At 32.4% G+C, this 24,592-nt stretch overlaps 1 protein-coding gene across 5 annotated transcripts in view; it reads left to right on the top strand.

The window, feature by feature from the left end:
* Positions 1 to 543: 543 nt before the first annotated feature.
* Positions 544 to 24,592, top strand: part of LOC143240881 (uncharacterized) — a 55,231-nt gene continuing 31,182 nt past the window's right edge. For 2 of the 5 annotated variants that reach the window (XM_076484105.1, XM_076484101.1), the window contains exons 1-4: positions 13,638 to 13,898; positions 20,273 to 20,402; positions 20,618 to 20,714; positions 22,274 to 22,414. In XM_076484105.1, the coding sequence (XP_076340220.1) occupies positions 13,850 to 13,898; positions 20,273 to 20,402; positions 20,618 to 20,714; positions 22,274 to 22,414 (417 nt within the window). In that variant the 5' untranslated portion in view covers positions 13,638 to 13,849. The other 3 variants (XM_076484102.1, XM_076484104.1, XM_076484103.1) reach the window with 3 other exon arrangements.

The following is a 24,592-nucleotide window of genomic DNA, read 5'->3' as shown; positions in this document are numbered from 1 at the left end:
AGTTGTGGTGACAATTTTTATAATACTGCCATATCGAATTGCGGTTTTATATCCAATAACTTGAATACGACTCTACCAATAACGTCAACATCAGAAGAAGAACGAATTCAATAACTTATTTTGATAGATAACACTTAAGTGAATTTGTAGGTAACCTGAAATTCTCTAAGTCACTTCATGTTATGCAATACTAAGCTGGCAGAGCTAAGAAAGTGTTATATTTCTTTGACCTAATTCGACATTTCCCGTGAGCAATAAAATCTAAAGTTTTAATTTGCGATAACCCTTTGTTTCTCCATTTTTCATAACGCTTATTCCAATTGTGAACCGATATAATACACGTGCATCTATTAATTTGTCTACAAATCACCAAATTTCTAAAAGTTGGTTGTATAATATAACGCAAGATGTATTTTAACTTGTGAAAGAACTGGAACAAAAGGGTGTGTTCCCAGACGTACAAGTACGTAGAAGCCCCTGCAATATGAGCATACCTGTTAAGGTGCTCACGTGCTTTCTTTCTTTATGGCTTCTCGTACAATAAAATCATGTGACAAAAAAGAGTTCAGATTTCAAACGTAGAGTTATTTTCGCACGAAAGCCTGTTTACATCTAGTTATCCTCACAGTCTTTTTACGTACGTCATGCGCATTGTGCACAAACTCGTATCGCTATATATCAATATTTCGCAGCAAAGAAAAACAGCAGTAAAGAGTAACTTTGATTATTTGTACCAGGTCGAAACTGTTTCTTATGGCGAACTCAAGTAAGTCTTTTAGCTGAAAATGAGCTATGAAATATTACTTGTTTTTTCTTTTAATTAAAAATGAGCTATGAAGTACTATTAGTTTCTTATTTTAGTTAAAATTGAGCTATTAAATACCCTTTGTTTATTTACGCTTTTAGTTAAAAGTAAATTATGAAATACACTTCGTTTCATCTTTTACTTAAAATTAAACTATGAAATACTCTTCGTTTCCTTTTTTCAGTTAAAATTAAGCTATTAAAAATTCTTTGTCTCTTCTTTTAATTAAAATTAAACTATGGAATACGCTTCGTTTAATATTTTTGTTAAAATTAGGCCATTAAATACTATTTGTTTACTCTTTTCGTTAAAATAAAGCTATGAAATACGTTTCGTTTCCTTTTTTAATTAAAAGTAAGCTATGAAATACTTTTCGTTTCATCTTTTAGTTAACATTAAACTATTAAATACTCTTTGTATTTAATTTTATTTAAAATTGAGCCATTAAATTCTCTTATTTCATGTTTCAATTAAAAATAAGCTGTGTAATACGATTTGTTTAGTATGTCAGTTTGAAATTATTGACATAGACTATTAACATGTATAGTAACGTAACTTAAAAACGACACAGAACTTGATATTTTACAAGCTGATATTGAATAAGATGAATATCATTAGTGAATGTATGATCAAAAGTGTGCATTTCATGTTTAGTATTGTCATTCACTCTATAAAAAGGTTATAATGTATTTTAACAGAGTTATTTTAACTACATTTTTATGAGAACGACTATTAGAACCAGGGTCCAATCTGTACAAATCACAAATGATCTAATTTAAGCAGGATAATAGTGATTGTAAGATCTATTAAATGTAGAGTAGAAATTAAATATTGTCATGGAAACTAATCACAGGGGTAAAAAATGGGGGTTTGGGTCCTGCTCACTGCTTAGAAAAATTATTAAGTTTATGCGCTTTGAATATCTAAATGTTATTACCATTAACTTCTGATATCAAAGCAAGTTATCCGCATGTTCCTGAAGTAACACATAACAAATCTGTATTAAACTGAATTAGGATGACAATATTAAAGCTTCTCTGTAGTAACTTCTCTTCATCTCTGAAGTTTAAGTAACCTGAAATAACAGTCTGCTCTCAGACAGTGATCTACAAATGTTTTCTATGGTGTTCCCGTTTTAAATATGCGTTTTGTTGCCCAGCACATTGTTATCAATTATGTTATCAGAATATTATTTCATAGTTTGTTTGTTTTTTTAATTTCGCGCAAAGCTACTCGAGGGCTATTTGCGCTAGCCATCGCTAATTTAACAGTGTGAGACTAGAGGGAAGGTAGCTAGTCATTACCACCCACCGCCATCTCTAGGGCTACTTTTTTACAACCTAATATTGGGAGTAACCGCAACATTATAACGCCCCACGGCTAAAATGGCGAGCATGTATAGTGTGACTGGGATTCGAACTAGCGATCTACAGATTACGAGCACCCTAAACACCTGACCATGCCGGTTGTTATATAATAGTAGAGTAGTTTTTTTAATCTATTTCGTTTTAAATTTGTATGTTCAAATATAATTTATATTTGCGTATACTCATAATTGTGTGTCCCGTAATGACTCTCTGCGCCTCATCAGTTTGCTCAACACAAGCGTACTGAAATATGCATATTGAAATTTAACCATACTTTGTAAGGACAAGGTTGTTGATTCCTGCTGCCCTTTAAACTATTTTCTCTTTCCTCGATCCTGTTGAGTTTAATGGTTACTAGGAGGTTTATTGTTTACTTTTATATTTTGTTATATCTCATGCCATAGTTGCGGAGACAAGAGCTACGGAAGATGCAATCAAAGGTGTCTAATTGAATTTGTGTTTATTATTATGTATCACGTCACATTCTCTGTCCTCAGCCGTCTTGAGTCACTGAACGTGACCTATGTTTATACCGTATCTTATCAACTGGCAGTAATTTCGATAAAATTGATTATAAAAAGGATTAGACATATTTGATGTGGTAAGATCGTGGGGTGAAGATTAATCTATTCTCCTTCGCCTTACGTAAGGATTAGGAAGTTAAAAGAACTTGGTAGCGGAATTCGGGCTGAAGTGAGTGATGAACAATGTATAAATAATAGATATAGGGCTTGGTACTAAACACAACTAAAATAAATGGCCGTTCTTGGACATAAGGTCTGTCAGAACTATGTGGGTATATAAGAACCAAAGTCCATCTAGTTCGATTTAAAATTAGAAAATGGCCGCAACATCAAATAACTCGAAACCAGGACTGGGAAGACCAACTTCAGGTGACTAACGGTGGTTTTTGAACTTAACCTGTTAGTCATCCTGGCGAGTTATGATAATTACAAAATCGTTCCTGCGTTTGTGCTGTTGGGAAAAGTAAGGAGGCAAATACGTAACGACTTACAGCGTTGTAAATATAAAACTAAGTAACTTACAATGAATTATTAAACATGTTTTTAGTTGAACACCTGCCGTTACAACTGCTGTCATAATAATTAAAACTGAACGTATGCACAAGGATCACCACTATGACTGAGTAAAGGTAACATCATTCAGACATAATCAGTGATGTGGAGTGTTAACAGTGCTACAGTCTTTCTCAGTTGTGCCTATATTTGTTTGAACGTCTGCTAGAAGAGACGTGTGTTTATCGACAGTAAAAAAAGTAGTCCAGTTGTTCGTAATTACACACTGCCGTCTAACACTGAAATTTCTATTTTAACAGGTTAGACTTGAAATTATATTTTAAAACGTATTTTATATATATGTAATTTTTATTTATGACAGAACTATTAATGCAACTAAGCACTTATTTTTACTGATCGGAAAGAAAATAAACTATCAGAATAACCCTATCACCCACCATTCACGTTGACTGTCATCCTTATAACGCATCCTCAATTTCAAATGCCGAGAATGTTTTGTAGTATCGCTAAACATTTTAAAAACTTAAAAATCAGCCTTTTTAATATTTTTAGACGTGTATTATGCAGTAATATCTCTCCGTAACGTTTTGCTCCCACCACGATTTGTATTGCGTGTTGTGATTGGTTTGGAATATTTGGCAACTTGTGTTTTATTAAGGATACTCTATCTTCGTCCATAATGGTACACTTTAGAAACATTGTGCAAACATTACATTATTCTTAGACAAACAACTCTTCAACTTAATTTATTAGGAAGACAGAAATTACCTTTTCTGAATTACACGTAAGTTTTGTTTTTTGAATTTCGCGCAAAGCGACACAAGGGCTATATGCGCTAGCCGTTCCTAATTTAGCACTGTAAGACTGAAGGGAAGGTGGCTAGTCATCACCACCTACAGCCAACTTTTGGGCTACTCTTTTACCAACAAATATTGGGATTGACCGTTAAATTATAATGCCCACACGGCTAAAAGGGCAAGCATGTTTGGTGTAACAGGGATTCGAAACCGCGACCCTTGGATTACGAGTCAAACGCCTTAACCACCTGGCCATGCCGAGCGCTACACGTAAGGTAATTTAAACTTACAAAATGTGTTGTGATCTGTGCAGTAACACAAGGTTTGTACAAATAAACTTCTGCCAAGGAAGAAGAAGTAAATATTAAACCACACGTCTTGATAAACTTTCCATAAATTACCCATTGTGCTTCTAAGTCCATTTTTAAGCAAATCAATTAATAATAATGTGGATGAAATACTGTTACATATTCTTGAAGCCCCCAGTGGCACAGCGGCATGTCTACGGGACTTACAACGCTAGAATCTGAGTTTCTACATCCGTGTTGGGCAGAGCAAAGATAGCCTATTGTGTAGCTTTGTGCTTAACTTAAAATAAACAAATGGAACAAAAAATCTAAATCTTATTTTTAAACACTCTAAGGACAGGAATAAATAATGCAGTGTTAAAAGCAAAATATGTTTGATACTGAGGTGTTATGTCAAGTTTGATTAATTCGAATACACAGAGGGTCATTTTCGAACAGTGAGATTACTTCACAGATATGCCCGACCAAATAATAATATTACAGGCTTTTATCTTCTACTTTGTAGAAATGTTCTTGTGGACTGAGACTAGTGAATTGACGCTAGGGTGAATGAGTCTTATTTTAATTTTTTATTACAACTGAGTTTGTACCGCGCTTGAATGGTCATTAGGTTGAAACTCAGCTTTAAATAGAAAATACTGAGAATAAACGTTGAAAACACTAAATAAGTACTCTATGTACCTACAGTATAATAATAATAATGCACTTTTAGTGTCTACATCTTTGGTTAAACTGACAGGGTAAAAATGATTGATGATACAAGAATTAATAAACGTACTAGGTCTAAAATAGTCCGAGTAAATTGTACATTTTAATAATATAACGAAAAATAATATTTATTTAAATTAAAGCCGCTGACGTAAGGAGACCTGGCATGGCCTGGTGGTTAAGACGCTCGTCTCGTAATCTGATGGTTGAGGGTTTGAATTCTCGTCATGCCAAACTTGCTTGACTTTTCAGCTATGGGCGTTATAATGTGCCGGTCAATCCTATTATTCGCTGGCAAAAGAGTAGCCCAAGAGTTGGCAGTGAGTGGTGATGACCAGCTGCCTTCCCTTCAGTCTTACATTGCTAAATTTGGGAAAGCTATAGCAGATAGCACTCGTGTAACTTTGCGCAAAATTATAAAACAAACAAATAAACTGACGTAAGGATAAGAGGGATATTGCTCATTTGAGGTATTATTTTATAGGTTTTGAAACGATCCTATTCATTTTAACCATTATGATGGTTAGTATCACCTATATCGGTTGTTGAATGCCATTAATTATTTAATCATTTCAACACACTTGCGTCCGTAATTTTAAGCACATATTTACTAACACTGGAAATATCGAGTCTCCATTTACCATCTTTGTAGATGGTGGTGCAAATAAGCTGTAGTAACAGCACTTTCTTTGTGTTTCAGCTCAAAGTTGGCAGGTGGGCTACCTGCACTTTGCCTGCCCCAAAGACCGAGCCTCTGAATTACACCATTAAAGAAGCTCTTAAGTTTACTGCTGACTCACCGATAACCCATGACCAATAGTTGGAACCCTTCCAACCTCTGAGACCTTTTGCGCAATATAACATACAACAATTCCAAAACTAGAATTCTGTTGGCATAAGTTTGTGTTTGATGTTATAGTACGGTACCATCAAAAGGAATTAAAGGCATAATTATTTAAACTCAAGTGTACGTCATGGTAAAATATAATTTTATGGTTTACTCCCAAATCTAATAAAAGAGTCTCTTTTGTGCCTCAAACTTAATGATGACAAAATACAATAAACTTACATAAATTCAAAATTTGTGTTTGTTATACCTAAGTAAGTAATAATGACATATGTTTCCACTAATATTTGTTTTGAATATTTCTTTTAAAAATTGGCGTTTTCAAAAGAAATAATTCACAAACATGAATAGTTGTTCAGAGAACTGGATCAATAGGCAATGAATAGTCTCGGAGTAGGACGTTGTACCAGAGCTATGCTGAACACTCACAACATTTCCGAATATTTTATACCTGTCACAGGCTCTGAGTTACATGTCTGTTTTACAGACAATCACGTTGAATTCTTATTTAACTTTCATAAAACAAAGTCACACTTACTGTGGGTTGCTTTATCCTAAACCTAGAGTCCTCTGCTTTATGTATACTTTTGTTGGTATTCGGAGAAACCTCCTTTAAAAGCGGATGACTTTTCTTCATAAAGACCAAAATTGTTTCTGCACAGACGTGCACAATGTTTCGAAGTATAGCAAACTGACAGTGGATAACACCCTATCTTTTTGAAATGCTGTGGCGTACAGTAGTTTCAGTTCAAGCGGAACAGTGTACGAAAGGTAACGACTAATATGATTCAAGCATTTGAGGTGTTGCGATCGCATACCAATCATGAAGTATATGAGTCCTCATTCTTAGGTTATGGCCCAATCATGAAGTATATGAGTACTCATTCTTAGGTTATGGCCCAATCATGAAGTATATGAGTCCTCATTCTTAGGTTATGGCCCAATCATGAAGTATATGAGTACTGTCCTCATTCTTAGGTTATGGCTTGACAGATATCTTGAGCATACGAGCTTATTATCCTTGAAGAAAGGAAGGCGAATGAATGATACCACTAAGCAAAAAATTTTGAAAAGACGGTAAAAGCAGCTGTAAAAATTCCTTATAAGAATCAACAATAAGCTTGTACGAACTCGTTACTGCTCCTTTTTGTTGTTTCTTTTTTGTTTGAGTTTGGCGCAGCGATTCCAAATGCAGCTTTAATCATCCATTATTGAAATGCACAAATTACTCTACGGTTAGGCTAACAAATCTATTTTACCACCAAAGAGTTTCACAAGTGTAGACCACTAAATATATTTTTCACCTCCAGAGTAATAAATTTATCTTTTCTCCCGTCAGTGTTATACTTTGGCTGTAAAGTTCTGGAATAATGTTTTGCACATAATTTAACTGTATTTCCTCTGTATAGACTCACGTTTAACATTAGAAACCATTGATAATGCTTTCTTCTACATTCTGGCAGACAACTTCAAAACCTTTGAATGGGATTTAAGTTCTCTAACGACCCTGAAGTCTGAGTTTTTGTTTTATTTTTTTACCTAATGGTTGTATAAATGTATTTATGATGGCAGGAAGAATGGTAATACTATTGGACTTCTGCAGCTTCCTTTACTGATTATTAGACACTTAACAAGCTTCTCTTTGTAACGTTCATCTTTTTCCTTGTATCTTTTTTTCTTTCAGAGAATAAACGTGTATCCAACGTAAATATCAATGATGAACAAAGAGATGACCTTCTCTCTGAAAATGGTAGTATGCCTTCAGGATTAGTTGGTTTATTTCGCTTGACGACATGTGAAATATTGAAAAATCTCTAATAACAGCATGGTGGATGCCATGAAAGTTTTTATGCAAAGTAATCGGCATAATCTCACAAATATAATCAAGTATGTTAGTGTTATCACTTCTTGATTGGTACCCCCACTGTCTTAAGTAATACGTCTTATAACGAAATCATGTTTCGATGTGCCTGAATGGTCGAGTAGAACTTGTCCATTGTGTAGCTTTAGGCTTAAGAGTAAATAAATAAGTCTTAACTAGCATAATCTTACAGCTTCTCGTATTAAAAAAACAATTTCTCTTTTAACGGTACGAACATCTGCACATTATGAACACCACGTACCAAACCAGCTTGTAAAGTTTTTGTTGATTTTTGGATATTTCGGAAGCCTTTCACTTGTATAGGTCTTTTGCTAATCCTATTTAAAGACTGTAGGAGTCACTTATTGTGTTTCTGAGATAGAAAGAAAACAAAAATAAATTCAACAAAACCACTAATGAAAATCAGTACTTCACTTCAGCCAATGCTGTGTATTAATAATGCCATCATATATTTCTGAACGCATAAAAAAACACATTGTGCTGACATCTACTGTAAAGTCCGTTTGGTTACATAAAACTCTTCTGATGTAGCTCATCCTAGCGCGTTAAGGCGTGCGCTTCGTACTCTGAGGGTCGCGGGTTCGCGCCCGAGTCGCGTCAAACATGCTCGCCCTCCCAGTCGTGGGGGCGTTATAATGTGACGGTCAATCCCACTATTCGTTGGTAAAAGAGTAGCCCAAGAGTTGGCGGTGGGTGGTGATGACTAGCTGCCTTCCCTCTAGTCTTACACTGCTAAATTAGGGACGGCTAGCACAGATAGCCCTCGAGTAGCTTTGTGCGAAATTCCAAAACAAACAAACAAAAGATGTAGCTCAGAAATAATCAAAAGAAAAGTAAAAATATTCACAATAGTCTTATACCAATTTATAAATTAAACATAATTTTAAACATATCATATGAAAATAATCTATACCTTTTATTTAACACAATTTAATCAATTATACTACAAAATAAAATCGCTGGTGTTTATCGAAGCCATAATAGTAGGTTGTCTATTCAATGGGTTTTCATGAACCCATTAGACCCGTAAAGGGTCTAATTATAGTTTAGATTCCTCGATGCATTCATTAAACGTGATGATTTAACAAGATTAATCCGACTTAACGAATAAAATTATATAATTCTAAGGCTATGAAAAACCTTTGGCCATAATTGTAAATCAAAAAAGCGAAAGTTTTTAAAATGCAGACAGAGTATAAAATAATAATAAAATAACAAAAAAACTACAAAAGTTTATTTTTGCATAAACTTGGTAGGACCTTGAACAGACAACCTACAAATCAATAGCTCAGAGAGTGAAGCAGAGAGTAGGGTAACAACTGATTAGTTTGTTTTAGAACAAGACTACACAATAGGTTATCTGCGTTCTGCCCACCATTGAGTATCGAACCACAGATTTCAGCACTGTAATCAATGTTCTTTAGTAATGATAATCTTATAAAGCATATCATATGAATAATAAACTGTTTAACATAAGCTTGTATCGACATAAAACAGATAACGCACACGAAGTATTTATATAAAACTTTACCATGGACATGTATATATGCAGGTGACATCCTTCGTATATTAAAATAATGGTGGATAAGAGAAAAGCTTACACATCAACAAACTAAAACCCAGGGTTTGATTCTCCTTGGTGGACACAGGAGATAGCCAATTGTGACTTTACTGGAAAACAAACTACACATATAGACTTTTTATTGTAAAACAATTTTAATTTTACAAAACATATTTTTCATTATTTTATAAAATACTAGGAAAGTTGCTTGATAATACCGGACTAAAAAGTGTTGTATATTTATTGGTTCAAGTGTAAGATCGATGCAGTTCATAGGTGTGTGCTAATACACTTGCCAATGCATGTAAGTTCAAAAATGTTTGGAAATTTTTGTAACTAAGAAAACATTTATATTGTGAAACTAAAAGAGAAAGAAACGCCTGATACGTTTCATATACCAATTCTACTGTCTACAGCCATCTATTCATCAGCTTGGTCTTGCTGGTAATGTTTTGGATGGATTATTTGATTTAGTGTGTAATGGACAAAAAATGATGTGGGTGATGTTTCTGAAAGTTCTAATGGTACTGTTGCTTTTTCATTCGTGATGGTGCTAGAGCTGAAGGGAAGGCTCCATCATTGATTGTCTCAGGCATGGCTTCTTTGGTGACTTGGCATATTTTAGTCCTGGGAATTTCTATTTCAATTTATTACTGTCAGAAGTGTACTTAGACGTAATTTCTATGGCTTTGAGACTTGAAACATCAAGCACCATAATTTTCTCTCTCTCCTTCAACTAGGAATTGTCTTTAGTAGTGGAATAAATGAAAATGAGTAGCAGGCAGGGTAGGTTTGGGTTGTTGAGGTTACTTTGACTGGCTTAAGAGTTGGAAATCATTTAATGTTGTTAAATATGCAGCTGGATGACTAGACTCCTAGGCAATATTGTTAAAAGTTTCGGCAAGAGTTTGAATGGTCGAAGTTCGTAGCAATAGAAGATTGTCATCCACTAGATTCACATCAGTTCTAGTCAGTTTTACGGTACCTCTGGAGTCCTCATTATCCCAATGAAATATTCAACATTACTAAAAAACAAATTATGTCTTTCTGGCTGTTATGATAGGTCAAGAAACAGTGAAATTCTGGATAAGTTTAACCTTTTTTAGACTGAAGAAGAATCTCCGATGTTCCCCCATTTTCTTCATCTCACACTGAAAATACGTAGCTAGATTGAATGAAAATAATATAAACTTACTAAATAGTGTTTAGTTTCTGCTTTAAAAACTGTATTTCGAAAGATATATAGGAAATTTTGCATCCTAAAAATAATTAAAATTCTCATTTTAATTTAAAAACTATTTTTTTAAATTACTGATATTAATGTTCAATTTTATATATCTAATGAGTTTCAGCTTGTATGAATGTATATTCATCAATATATTTCTTTTCATGCCCTTTTCCGATTGAAAAAATCAAACTTTGGACTATAATCACAAAAAACAGAGTAAAACTATAAAAGTTTTATCAGTGACTTACAATTTCACTGTTCAAAATGGTGTATCTTTTAGATTTGTCAGGCTAGGTATAGTGATAATTGCTAACAATATTATTTGTCGAGATAAATTTGTATCAAAAAATATACGTTGCTTTTCAGTGGATGATAAATTATTTTATTTATGTGCATTGTTCTGTTATAGATGATGTATCTTAGTTAACTCTTATAACTTGCTGTACAACCATGTTCATAAAATTTATCTTAGTTCATCTCTTGTAATTGTGTGCACTACCGTATTACCAACCCATGTAGCCATTTACACCTCAATATCGCAAATTTTCTATCTTAGAAACCTCTTGTAACAACACCGTGTTATAAAAGCCTTATCTTAAAACTGATAATGTGATGTGTCCGTGAGTGTATGAACACTGTTTAAATGATAACGTAATTAGTTTCCAAACACTAGATAAAAAGAAGAATTCTTCCCAAATTTGAAGGGATGAGTGTGATAAGATACTTCATACTATCCTAAATTTCCTTGATATGTTGTTTCCTTCTTAAAATTCTAAAAACTACAAGCTGTGTCACAGATCAGTCATAATAATTCTGTGATTTATAGTTGAATACATTACATTTTTCCTTCTTGAATAACAAAACATCCATCTTGAAAATTTAACGTGGCAAAATATTTGTAAACTACCTTTTTCAAAGTTGATCTAGCTATGTGCAGTTTACTAGCAATCGCTCTCTATATGGATAATTAGGTGTATGTGTGTTTATGTGTTTTTTAGCACCCAACGTGCAAACTGTCAATTAAGGTCGTAAATGGATTCATTTTGAAATGTTATAATATTTATAAAATTATCAGTATTTTCTGATTTGGCATTGTATAGTAGAAGTAAAAAATGAATACGTATACAATTAGAAAAAATGTGGATATCAACAGAGAGTCCAGAGGAGAAATACGTCTTGCCAGACATGCAAAGTGTAACAAACGTCACATTTTACCCATTTGATGGAGTTAAAAAAATATTAATTTGAATTCGATTATATCCAGCTGTACTATTAAAAGGGTATTAAAAACTGTCACATGAGAGCCAAAAATCATTTAGAAAACCGCTTGTTGTAGGTGCAAAAATATAAACACGACTTTACTTCTGCTTGGCACACAAACTATGTATAACGAGAGACTAGAACAATGTAATGTGGTCTAGTGAATCGAGTTTCACTCTTTTCTGAATAAACATAAAAATGATAAAAATATGGAGTAAGACTCCATAAGGTGCTTGATCCATTATGGTATTCCAACAATGCATGCTGCTGGAGACAACGCATTGTTCTGGAGAACATCATGATGACAAGAGTTGTGTTCTTTGATTTCATTAAAAACACCAATAGCAGATTATGGGATGCAATAAAACAATATACTTTCTCACTTTTTTGGATCTACATCACACTGCATTTAGACCAGACACGCGCAACTTACGCCATCTTTTCAAATTTACTTTTGCTCCATACAATACTGGCCCGGCATGACCGAGTGGGTTAAGGCGTTCGACTCGTAATCTGAGAGTCGCTGGCTCGAATCCTCGTCACACCAAACATGCTTGCCCTTTCAGCTATGGGGGCGTTATAAACTGATGGTCAATCCCACTATTCGTTGTTAAAAGAGTAGCCCAAGAGTTGGCGGTGGGTGGTGATGACTAGCTGCCTTTCCTCTAGTCTTGCACTGCTAAATTAGGGACGGCTAGCACAGATAGCCCTCGAGTAGCTTTGTGCGAAATTCAAAAACAAACAAAAACAATTAATTTTATTATTTTTTATTACTTTATGTTGTCTTAGTAACATTTATAATAAGAAGAAAGAATACACATGAAAAACAAGAGATATAGTTCGTTTGTTTTTGAATTTCGCGCAAAGCTACTCGAGGGCTATCTGCGCTAGCCGTCCCTAATTTAGCAGTGTAAGACTAGAGGGAAGGCAGCTGGTTATCACCACTCACCGCCAATTCTTGGGATACTCTTTTACCAACGAATAGTGGGGTTTGACCGTCACATTATAACAACCCTATGGCTGACAAGGCGAGCATGTTTGGTGCGACGGAGATGCGAACCCGCGACCCTCAGATTACGAGTCGCATGCCTTAACCCATCTGGTTATGCCGGGCCAGAGATATAGTACCCGGCTTCAGAAAGTTCACAAACCATCACGCTTATTCTTCCCTAGTTCAAGCACTTATATACATGATACACCCTTGTGATTCTGAAGAGTAAGTGTTTCTTTATAAAGTATTCCAAGAGAGAAGTTTCTAAACAAATACAACCCAAACGAGTTAAATGAAACTAAGACAATAGAGTGCTAAATCATAACCACCACTTCTTAACTAAATTGTATATCAAATAAAAATACTCCAAAAGACAGTTCAGTCAATATTTTATCTCCTTAGTACTACGAATACAAGATTGTTTTTGATATGTCATAAACTTGTAACGCATGTGGAGTGTTAGTATACAAGCACAAAAGTGTCTGAACGTATGACGTTAACGACAGGGCTTCTAAACTAGTGGTGTTACAGCTCAAATATTCCACTGTGTAGCTTTGTACTTAACAACAAATAAAAACCAAATATCTGAGAAACTTGTATATCTGTCTCAAACATGTGACGTGATCGCCGTACATGAATAAAACTATAATAATCACTATTTACCCAAATGCACTTTCACTTTGCACCAAAAATAATGATTTATATTTGTCGCAAGGAGTTTCATTCCTATCAATATTTATATACAAATCTAATGTAATAACGTGTTTGCTCACTAGGATTTCATGCTGCTCACGGGGATTAGGCTACAAGTGGTATGTTGTCGTTTACTAAAGTATGTTTCATTTACTATGAGGTTAATTATGTGTTGTTTTGATCAGGGAAATTAGTGAATGTTATAACTCTTTGAAATTTATTCTAAAATATTCTAACCATTTTTTATATTTCTGAGAAATGCCACTGCCACTAAATTCCAAGTTCGTAGATTTGAAAACTTATCTGTTACTACCAAGTTGTAGTTCTTTAGTTCAAAATAACTTCAATCTTTCTAGTAACTGGAAATGGTGGCAAATTTAATCCGATCTTGTTGCGAGTTTCGTGTGTTACTACGTAAGTCACTAACTATTTAACCTTGTGAAACTTGTCCCTATTTAGGGCATTAAAAACCTCCACATTTCTGTGACCACGTGCTAAGTTTAGTAATTTGCATACAAATTACAGCTACGGTTTACAGTGTTGCAGTGGACTTGAAAATCGAAAATGTATTTATTTAGCAATTCTAAATTATAAGTTTATCTCATTGTTGGTTAAATGATACTAGCATTATTTTTTAACTTATTTAAGATATAACTACAATTTCAACTTTTTATTTTCTGCTGGCAATTAATACGAGTTATTCAGCACGACTTGTTGAGGTATTATTAATGTTTATTATTTTCGTACTGAATGTTTTTTGCCAGATTTCACTACATTCATTAGAAGAATGCAATAATGTGTTTTGATTATTATTATTATTCAGTTATTCTCCATATAGATGACATTAGTTCTGATTTAACAGATGTGCAAATAAATTTGAAATATAACATTTTTATGAAATAAAAAGGTTAATAGATCAAAAACTAGAAGTCATTATTGTCTATGTTCAAGAATATATCTTGTTCTAATTCTGCCAAAAATAATTTATGTTAAAGGGTAGGCTGGTAGAGAGTGTGATGAGTAACAAAACTGATTATTTGCACACCCCATGATTGGCATTGCTGGTGCACAAAGATAAAACTTTAAAAAAAAGGGAAACAAATGTCTCGTAGATTAATTTAATCTAATTTTGTCAAAAAGAATTTCAAGTGCTGCTGCTACTGAGGATTCTTTTATGTTTCTGAAAATCCAGATGCATTAAATCCACACTTGTACCCTCATTTACATAAATAGTAACTTATTCAAAGAATGTCAGAAAATCTTCCCTTAATGTGATCATGTCAAATATCTAACAGTTTCAAATCTTATTAAATGATTTTGTGTGTGTGTTTTCTTACAGCAAAGCCACATTGGGCTATCTGCTGAGTCCACCGAGGGGAATCGAACCCCTGAATTTAGCACTGTAAATCCGTAGACTTGCCACTGTACCAGTGGGGAACAAATGATTTTGAAAAGTATCTTTTACCAGACTTTAAAAACATTATTCACCACTAATGTCAGACTGTTAGGAGCCTAAAATTACTGGAACAATTTGTATCTCCTTTGAAAAAAGGAGTAACATTATCTCACTTTTCTGATTTTCTGGCATCTGTCCCTTATTCAAAGATTTCCAAAAATAATAGCAAGTAGTTTATATATGTATCCTATCTTAATCTTCTCCAAAGCCATTGGGGAAATATGTTTCAAGAGTTTTATTATTCTTTAAACTTCCCAATTTATTTCTTAACAATCTCAGAATTAATGCAATTATTTTATTTTCATCTATCAACTGTTATACTTGTAGAATAATTAATGGTAAAAATCAGTTAGATTAATCATTTCTAATATAACTTGTATATATGTATAAAAATTACCACATTTTGGTAAAACTACATTCCAACAGTGTCATGTTGCTTAGCAACAAAAGTATAACATAATATTGTTGTTAGTGTCTATACAGAAAGTGTAAAACATAACCTATAGACAATAAAACCTGGAAAAATATTTATTGATTTCATAATTTAGAGCTTCTTTTGGTTACAGAGTTTTGTTTATTATTAAAAATGTTGATGATATAACAGAAAATAGCTTAATTTAGACATGATTTAAGTTTAAATACTGAATCAATATTTTTTTCTTTTGTGATAAATTTTATGAACTTGGCTATAGTCTTGGTGACTACACTATGTTTGTACTTTAGGCTTATTATACCAACAATCACCACACTTGTAAGGTAGCACACACACACACACCTTTTTGATCCTCTTCTATCCCCCATTACTAAAATCATAATGGGCAGACAGTCATCAAACTACTCTATTTGGATAAATTATTTTGGAATTCATGACTGCTTCTAGTTTGAGAAATAAAGCATGATGTAATGTGACACACACCAGCTTTTGAGGTTAGGTAAACCTTCCTCCTGTATTATCCAACAAAGTCCTTACTTCCAATGTAACATTTTTGGTAAACCTTCCTCCTGTATTATCCAACAAAGTCCTTACTTCCAATGTAACATTTTTCATACTTTTAACATATTTAAAAAATACTCTTAATTTTTATGCTAACCTTTCATGTAATTTTTGTATCTTTTATCATAGCAGTCAATTTAGACGTCTGATATTTATAATGCTTTTCACAATTTTATCCTTTTTTAAACCAACCATTCGATTTTGTTTTTTTTTTCTGTAAGGAACTTGTTAATCTTGAATATTGAAAAATTTTCCATGTCTGGTCAGTATTTCTGATTACTTCAGTAGCCCAATTCATGAAAGATAATTCTTGTCACGTCTTTTCAGAGCTGGCTTTTCGGTATTTCTAACTAAAATCTAATTATCTTTGGTCTGTATATGCCAACACCAAATCTAATGGAATAATGATCACTTTCATGTAGATATCAAGCTCCACTATCTCAACCATTTCTATACTTAAATGATGGTATTAATTGCAATTCATTTACTTAATATAGTATGTAGTTTAATAGTTCTTGATTTTGAAATTGAAATACATTTTATTTCAGTAAGCCTGATTAGCCCTTGTAATGTGCAAAGGGTTCGTTTTGGCAACACTGAACATTGCAGATGTAATGTGGTTGGCACATTATTACATTGTTTCAGATGTTTCTATAATATCTATAGGTATATGTAACCTGTTTATGAATTGCCTTTTTTGAATTTGCACTGTTTGTTCAACTGTGTCTTGTGCATTATTCTAGTAGTGACAAACATCATTATCAACTTCTTTAAAGAAAATCATGTCTGGATATATGATGATCATCTACCATTTTATCTAGTTTATGTTAACATGTTTGTTACAAATAAAATCATGTATATTTATATTGCATTTAATGTATGTAAGAAAAATAAAAGTTATAAACTGCTAAATATTAGAAAAAAAATATTAACAGAAACTAATCCATTGGAAACACACATCTACCATTAAAAAAAGAAATTCAGCCCTTTTTTTCTTTTGTTATGTAAATTCACTTGGCAGAACAGTGTCAAAATCCACATTAACAAATATATCACCTTATTTTATAAATAATTTTACAACTCATTCATGCAAAAGGAACCCCCAGTGACACAATGCAACAGACTTACAACACGAGAAACTGGGTTCTGATACCCATGATGGAACAGATAGCCCATTGTGTGCTTTTGTGCTTAACTTCAAAAAAACACATTAAAGGAGAATAAATCTAATTTAGGCTTTCTCAGCTTTTAAATCTTGTACATAGAAATCAGAGTCTCCTAACAGGAACTTTGTTCAACCCTCTAATTAACAATTCCACCTTTTTTCATTTTAATAATGATAAATCAAATGGATCAAGATTAACACTGTGTAGCATACAATGAGAGATGCTCTAAATTGTGACTTGTCTTCCTGTATATTTATGAATCATTGGATATTGTAATGTATATGTTTGCATATTTTACCATGAGTTAGTTAGCTTAACTCTATACTTTTGTGTTGTACATATTTTTTGGAGCATTTTGCAGATTATAGAAGTGAAAAAGTACATGAACATACTATTTAGAACATACATTTAGATGTGTACTGTAGGTCTTTGTATGGATTTAAATGCAGGAAGGAATGTTGTACATAAGTCGCACTGGTAAGGATTCTTCTTTAAGTGCTTCAGCTAGTTATGATAATACTTGCAGCAGAACACAGTTATAGCAGGATATGTTACATACAACAGTTGACAAGCTTGGTGACAGTCTTGAAAAGTATTGATTCATTATATTAAGCCAGATTTCATCTTTAAATTCATTAGTAGATAGGCAACAGCATATCACTGTATGAACCAATGTAGGTAATATATCTGTTCTCTTCCTTTTAATTCCCTTTGATAATCTACTAAATTAGTGCACATTGTTAATTTGGTTTTTCTGTATAAGCCCCTGTGATTGTGTGTGTAAGGCAAAACTGAAATAAAATGTGTAGATGTTTGATGAATGCATTTATTGTGTAAGCACATTTTTTAATTGTTGTTAATCCTAATAGTTGTGCAGTTTTTTATTTATAAAAATAATTGAAATCTGCATGGTATTGATATTTTATAGTTTGTTGAATGTGTTATAGTCAGTAGTTTATGGTGGCTGTAAATCATTTTGTGAAAATTACTGATTTAAAATCATGATGTTTAAATATGCATGCCACTATATTAGTAAGTTGTAATTTACTGAGTTTTGTTTGCAACAGTGTATTTTATTATGAGGTCATTTTAATATCTGATAGAAATTAAAGATATCTAAAAAGTTTGACATTTTATTATTTAATGTTGTCTTTACCATTTTAATTGATTTCAAGTTACAACATTTATTAGAAAATAAAGTTTATTATGGAAGAATTTTCAGCCCAATGATTAAACTTTCTTTTATGTAAAGAGGTATTTAACAGTCTTACAAAAATTTATATAACTAACATTTATGGGTGTATATTGAGGCTTCTAAAGGTTTAAATTATAATAGTCTAATAACTTGATAGGTTTGATCTATCTGCATATAAATGATACATTTCAATTAGAATAACATAACTATAAATATTTTAGAATTTGTTGTACATACTAAAATAATTTAAACATTTTTAACACAAAATTAGGAAACTATCTTAAACCCAAAGAATTTATTTAAAAAAAATTATTTCAATCTAAGTTTCACTACTGTAGTTTCATTAGTTTTATTACTGAAATTATGCAAAGATTTTAGTGTGTATTAAACATTTGTTTGTTTGTTTAGAATTAAAAACAAAGCTGCACAGTGGGCTATCTGTGCTACATTTACTTGTACACAGTATATTAGAAGGATTTTGGAGCCTCGTAGTAACGTTGTTCATGTTGCAGTGTCTGGTTATGCCTATAGCACACCACTCTCTCATTTTTCCTTACTTCCGCTAGTGTACAAGTATCTGTTTCTTCATTTCCCACTTTTTATCAGTCTATTTGCATAGAAGTAATAGGTATTGTGGTTGATGACTTGTGACACATCTGCTTATGAAATAGTACAAACACCTATTTCATTGTTCAACTGCTAGAATTATGCAACAGTTGAATGGATATATCATGGAAGCAACTTCTCCAGACAAGCATACTGTTGTTTCAAACACATAGACAACTATTTCCACTGGCTTATGTAGATTCTTGTCTGTTACAAGATACCACAGTTTGCTTACTATAGCTGAAGTATAACATTCTGAATGGTCCTGGTGTATCAAGTTGATCCATATTGATATCATCACTGATCTGAACAGATTTTTATGCTCTAAGTATAAGAATATTTTGTATCAGAAAAGGTTGTTGCATATTCTATTCAAAAGTGTTACATTTTCTGTAAGGTCAAAGTATGTACAAAGTGTCGACTAATATTGCAATGTAGTTTTGATATATTCTGTTCCACTGTGACTTTATACAACTGTTGCTGACTAATGACTTGCTGATTTGCAGAGTCAAAATCATTTTATTGTAATTCAACCTCTTTTAATGGAAAATGTATGTATACTTGCCTTGAATAGCTTAACATTATGTAAAGAATTTTGTTTTTTGAATTTAAAATAATTTGAGAAATTTGACCTATTGTAACACATAAATTCTACGATTTTAACTTATTAACAGTAGACAGCTTATTTTGATATTGTACAAGCCTTGAAGAAACAAACTTTGTAAATATGCTTTTCAGTAAGTTTTTATGATTGAACATTCTTATCATCAATTGGAAATAAACTGAACCTTTTTACTTTGATCTACCTAAATATCATTGATTAATAACAAAATTGTTTACAGTTTAATGTTAAGTTAAGCTTTAACAGCATTAGCTAGTATTATTACAACTGAAGTGGCTCATTATTACACTAATTAGTAGGCTTCATGAATCTGTCACCAGTTTAAGGGACATAAAATAGTCAGCTGTTGATTATAATAGATGTTCCAAGACTACAGATGTTCAATATAAATTAAGCCTAGGCTTGTTATATTAAACTGAGAGTTATGTGACTTGTCTCCATAATGCTTTCTGTCTGTATTAAAAACAGTTAATTAGATTACCTATCAGTTTTAATGGTTTTTGTGCTTGCTGTAATTTCTGTATTCAGTGTTTTTATATTACATATGTCATTGTTTTATTAATTAGATATTAGCATAACAATATATTTGAAAATTAGTATGAAGATTTTTTTAACAATTTCAGTTTGTCTTTTTATGTGGTTAGATGAGACAAGTATCTAACTTTAATTTTTTGTTTTAATACAGCTTTTGTCTGTGAATTTTAGCTAAAGTTATAGTGTTAATGTGTGATTGACATTACTTATTACAGTGAGTAGTTCTGGATGTGAAGTTCTTCCTATTTGGATGCTTGGATGGAATGTTTCTTTGTCTCATCACTGCTGGAAGTGGCCACTTTCATCTGAATGGAATAAAACTTGTTGCTATGAAAAGATATTACAGTCAGTAAAATGTATTTGTGATGTTCATCTTTATCTGAAATCAGAGAAACTTGTGACTATGAAAATATTTTGCATTAAACTAAAACGTATTTGTAGTGTTTGTTTTATCATAAAGAAAGTAATAACTATTTAATAAGGATAATTATTATCTTGACTACTGAAAAAAAAACCATGAATGTAGTACAGAAATGAGTTGAAAATTTTCTGTGCCTTAGGTCCAAGATGCAGGTATTTTTTGTCTATGAAACATCTTATTGTAAAGCTGAAGATGATGATCCAAAAGATGCTATATTATACTTCCATCCACAAGAGGTAATGCTGTGCATATGTGCTAAGAAAATGGTATCTCATGTTAACAATGATATTGGTTGACAATATAATCAGAAGGCTATACACGTCACTCTGATCTGTCTATATTAGATTATATTTAGATAGCTTAAGCAATCATGACATATGGACACATTTATTTGATAGAACTTCAGAGAATTCTTTCTATTTAGGTTGGAGATAGTAAAAATGTCTTGCATGTGAATTTTGAAAATGCCCAAGTTTTTTCATTTAAAACTGTCTAATTACTTGTCAGTTAGTGATAAAATGTTTCCAAGTTTCTTAAAATATAAACTTAAGATTTGTTGGTCGTAAAAATTCATATCTTTCTGCAAGAGAAACTTTGGTACAGATTGTAATTGTGAATAGAATTTAAAAATGTCAAACCTTTAATGACCTGCTTCAATATGGCCTTTTACAAAAAAGGATAACATTTATAAAGTGAAAAAATAGCAGAAAGAGCTATGCATGTAGAAGGAAGATTTACATATTTTTCAAAAGGGCAGTGTGAAGATATAAACTGGATGTATATACGTAAGAATTGCTTTTGATGCTAATGAAAGATATTTTAAAAGCCTGAAAAAGTTTTTGATGAAAGTCAAAAAAGCATTCTGTTGTGTATCATACTACATCTTTGGATACTTCGCTAGAAAACATGCTAGGAACATGCACATGTGCACAAAGCAACAAAATGACTGAACTTGTAACCCTTGATGCTAACACTTATGTGTACATAGTTGTAACTCAACTATAATTTCCACCATAAATCAAGGTTATTTTTTGTTAAAAAAATATGGACAATTCTAAGTGAAGCAGCTTTATTTTTAGTAGAGTGGTTAGCCTAAAGAATAGTTTTCCATCAGATGCAGTAGACATTGAATAAGTTGATTGAGTATTTAAATATCAGGGTTGGATGTATGAAAGTGGATTTCTACATGTAGTTTGCAATAGATGCACAGAAGAAAACTTTGTAGTTTAGAAGAGTTAAGTGGCTCATTGTTAAACCTTGGAAATGAATGAATAAATTTTCATATGTGCATTTGTAGTTAAAACACATACAAAAGTATTGCCTTCTATGTTTACACAAGTGATCTCAAAACCATATATGTGTAAAGTTATCATAAACTTTAAAAAAGTCCTAAAGGGTAAATTTTTGATATTTCATTGTGGTTTCAGTAACTGAAATGGAACAATTTAATTTTTCAAGTGTTGTTACATTTTACCTTCTTTGAAACTTATTAATAAATAGAACACATGCAACACAACTGATTATTAACAACTTATGTTATCATTTGTGCCAAAAACTTGTATTATAGTAGCAAAGAACATCTAACAAGTTAAGTGTTAAAAATGCCATTGTACTAACCATAATTCATATTTATAATAATAACATTTAAGTAAGATATCAAATTATTCAAGAATAATGTGCAGTAATGCATGCTGACACAAGTCCTCACTTTTAATTTTATCATTACTTACATGCATTTTTTTGTTTAATTTGTATAAAATCATTATTGTTAATTTTTAATCCCTGCCTCTACTAGGTATCAGATAGCCATAAATGTGCCCTTTGTTGCCAGATAGTGGGTACTGTCCAGTTTCTCACTTCTTGTTTTACACTTCCAACAATCATCCACCTGGAGAAGGGTAAATTTGCTGTCCATGCAAAACAACATTTCTTGGTTGTGAGTGTTTTGGAATTAGTTTATTTATTCATTATGTAATTGATGAACCTAAGAAGTGAAATGTGGAGTTAATGTGTTGCAAACTAACATAATTAAATAGTTAAAATAACAATTCATTGGTGTGCTGTTACAGAAGTAGTTAATTATTTCTTTTAGTTCCTGTTCTTATGTGTAAACTTTGAAGAATAATAATAATAAAAAAAGATAACAGAGAGACAAGTACATGAAAGGGATGTTATGACCACAAATCGAATATTGTCATGGTTAGTATTTTATAATGTCACTTACAATGCCTTTCAAAATTATTTACCCCCTACCAATAATGCCATATTTTGATGAAATACAAGTAATGTAAATAATTTTTTTTAATGAACTTGTTTTTTTCAAAACTCTAATGATCATATTTAACACTTTTATGTGTGGAGGAGGTTGAATTTCATCAAAACTTGCAGAAAAAGTATATTAATTGAAATCTGCTAATTGCATAGGTATTCAGCACTTTAAGTCTGTACTTGGTGGAAGCACTGTTAGCAACAACTACTACTATGAGTCTTTTTGGATAGGTCTCTACCAGCTTTGCACAGTGGGATGGTATAATTTTTGCTTTTTTTTTTTTACCAGAAAAATTGCTCCAATTCTGACAAGTTTCTAGGTGATTGTTGATGGACTGCAATCTTCAAGTCTCACCATTAATTTCTATAGGATTCAGGTCAGGAATTTGACTGGGCTGTTCCAGGACTTTCATTTTTTTCCTTCCTAAACCATTTCAGTGTGGACTTGACCTTGTGCTTCAGGTCACTGTCTTGCTGAAATATGAATTTTTAATCCAATTTTAGATTCTTGGTTGATTTGAGCAGGTTTTTCTCTAGGATTTGACTGTACTTTGCACCATTCATTACACCTTTGATCCTGATAAGTTTTCTAGTCCCTGCTAATGAGAAGCATCTCCAAAACATGATGATGCCACTACCATGCTTGACATTTGGGACGGTGTAGACCAGATGGTGTGCTATGTTGGGCTTGCAGCAGATGTATCACTTTAAATTTAGACCAGAAAGCTCAATCTTTTGTCTTCTCTGATCACAAAACCTTTTGCCACATGACTATGGTATCATTTACATGCTTTGTTGCAAATTCTGTTTGAGCTTTAAGATTATTCTTGTTTCATCCTTGCCACTTTTCCATACAGACCAGCTTTGTATAGGGACCAGGATACTGTCAATATTTAAACATTAACTCCAAACTCAAACATGTAACTTTACAAATCTTTCAAAGTCACTATTGGCTTCACAGTGGCATCCTTAACCAGTTTCCTGCTTACTTGGCTGCTTAATTTGGAATGACAGTCTGATATAGATAGTGACTTGGTGGTATAAAGCACATTTCACTTCTTAATAATGAACTTCACTGTCCTAAAAGAGATAATTACTGACTTTGAAATTTTGTACCCTTCTCCTGGTCTGTGCTTTTTTTACTATTTTATCTCTGACTTGTTTCAAAAGCTCCTTGGTCTTCATGATTAGTTTGTTCTGTTGCTATGTGAGTTGTGGCTTGAACAGATTCATATACTCTGAAGTCAAGTAAAACCACTTTGATTACATAGAAACAGAGACTATTACATTAATTTTATGACTTTTCAAACTACCTTTTTGCACCTGTACTGACTGATTTAGAGTTACAGTGGTAAAGGGGTTGAATACTTATGCAATTGATACTATTATACTTTTCTTTGAAATTATAACTTACTTACATTATATCAGCCTTTTGTTTTTAGCTGTCTTAGTTTGGAGTAGGATGTGTAGTTTCTAAATATAAACTCTTTCTCTTTTTATATGCAAAAACGGCTCGTTTGGGTTGAGAAAATATTTTACATAGAAGAGTTTAACAACGCTTCGACCTTCTTCGGTCATCGTCAGGTTCACAAAGAAAGAGGTAACTGACCGGAAGCTGACCACATGTTTGAAAGGGGTTGTGTAACTGTGTGTCGAAATGTAGAGGGCGGTATTAGATGTTTGAATATATAATTTTATTTATATTAATATAGGTATAAAGGCGTTCCGTTATATTGGTTTATTTTGGGTTTAAGTTGTTGTATAAGTAAGGCTTCTTTAATTTTGCGTTTGTTTATGTTTGTTTCTTTATTTAGTATTTGAGTGTTTTCTATGGTTATGTTGTGTT

The sequence above is a fragment of the Tachypleus tridentatus genome, chromosome 13 (assembly GCF_004210375.1).
Source record: "Tachypleus tridentatus isolate NWPU-2018 chromosome 13, ASM421037v1, whole genome shotgun sequence".
Classification (NCBI taxonomy): domain Eukaryota; kingdom Metazoa; phylum Arthropoda; class Merostomata; order Xiphosura; family Limulidae; genus Tachypleus; species Tachypleus tridentatus.
Note: the sequence above shows the minus strand (reverse complement) of the source record. Positions and strands in the feature narration are given on the sequence as shown.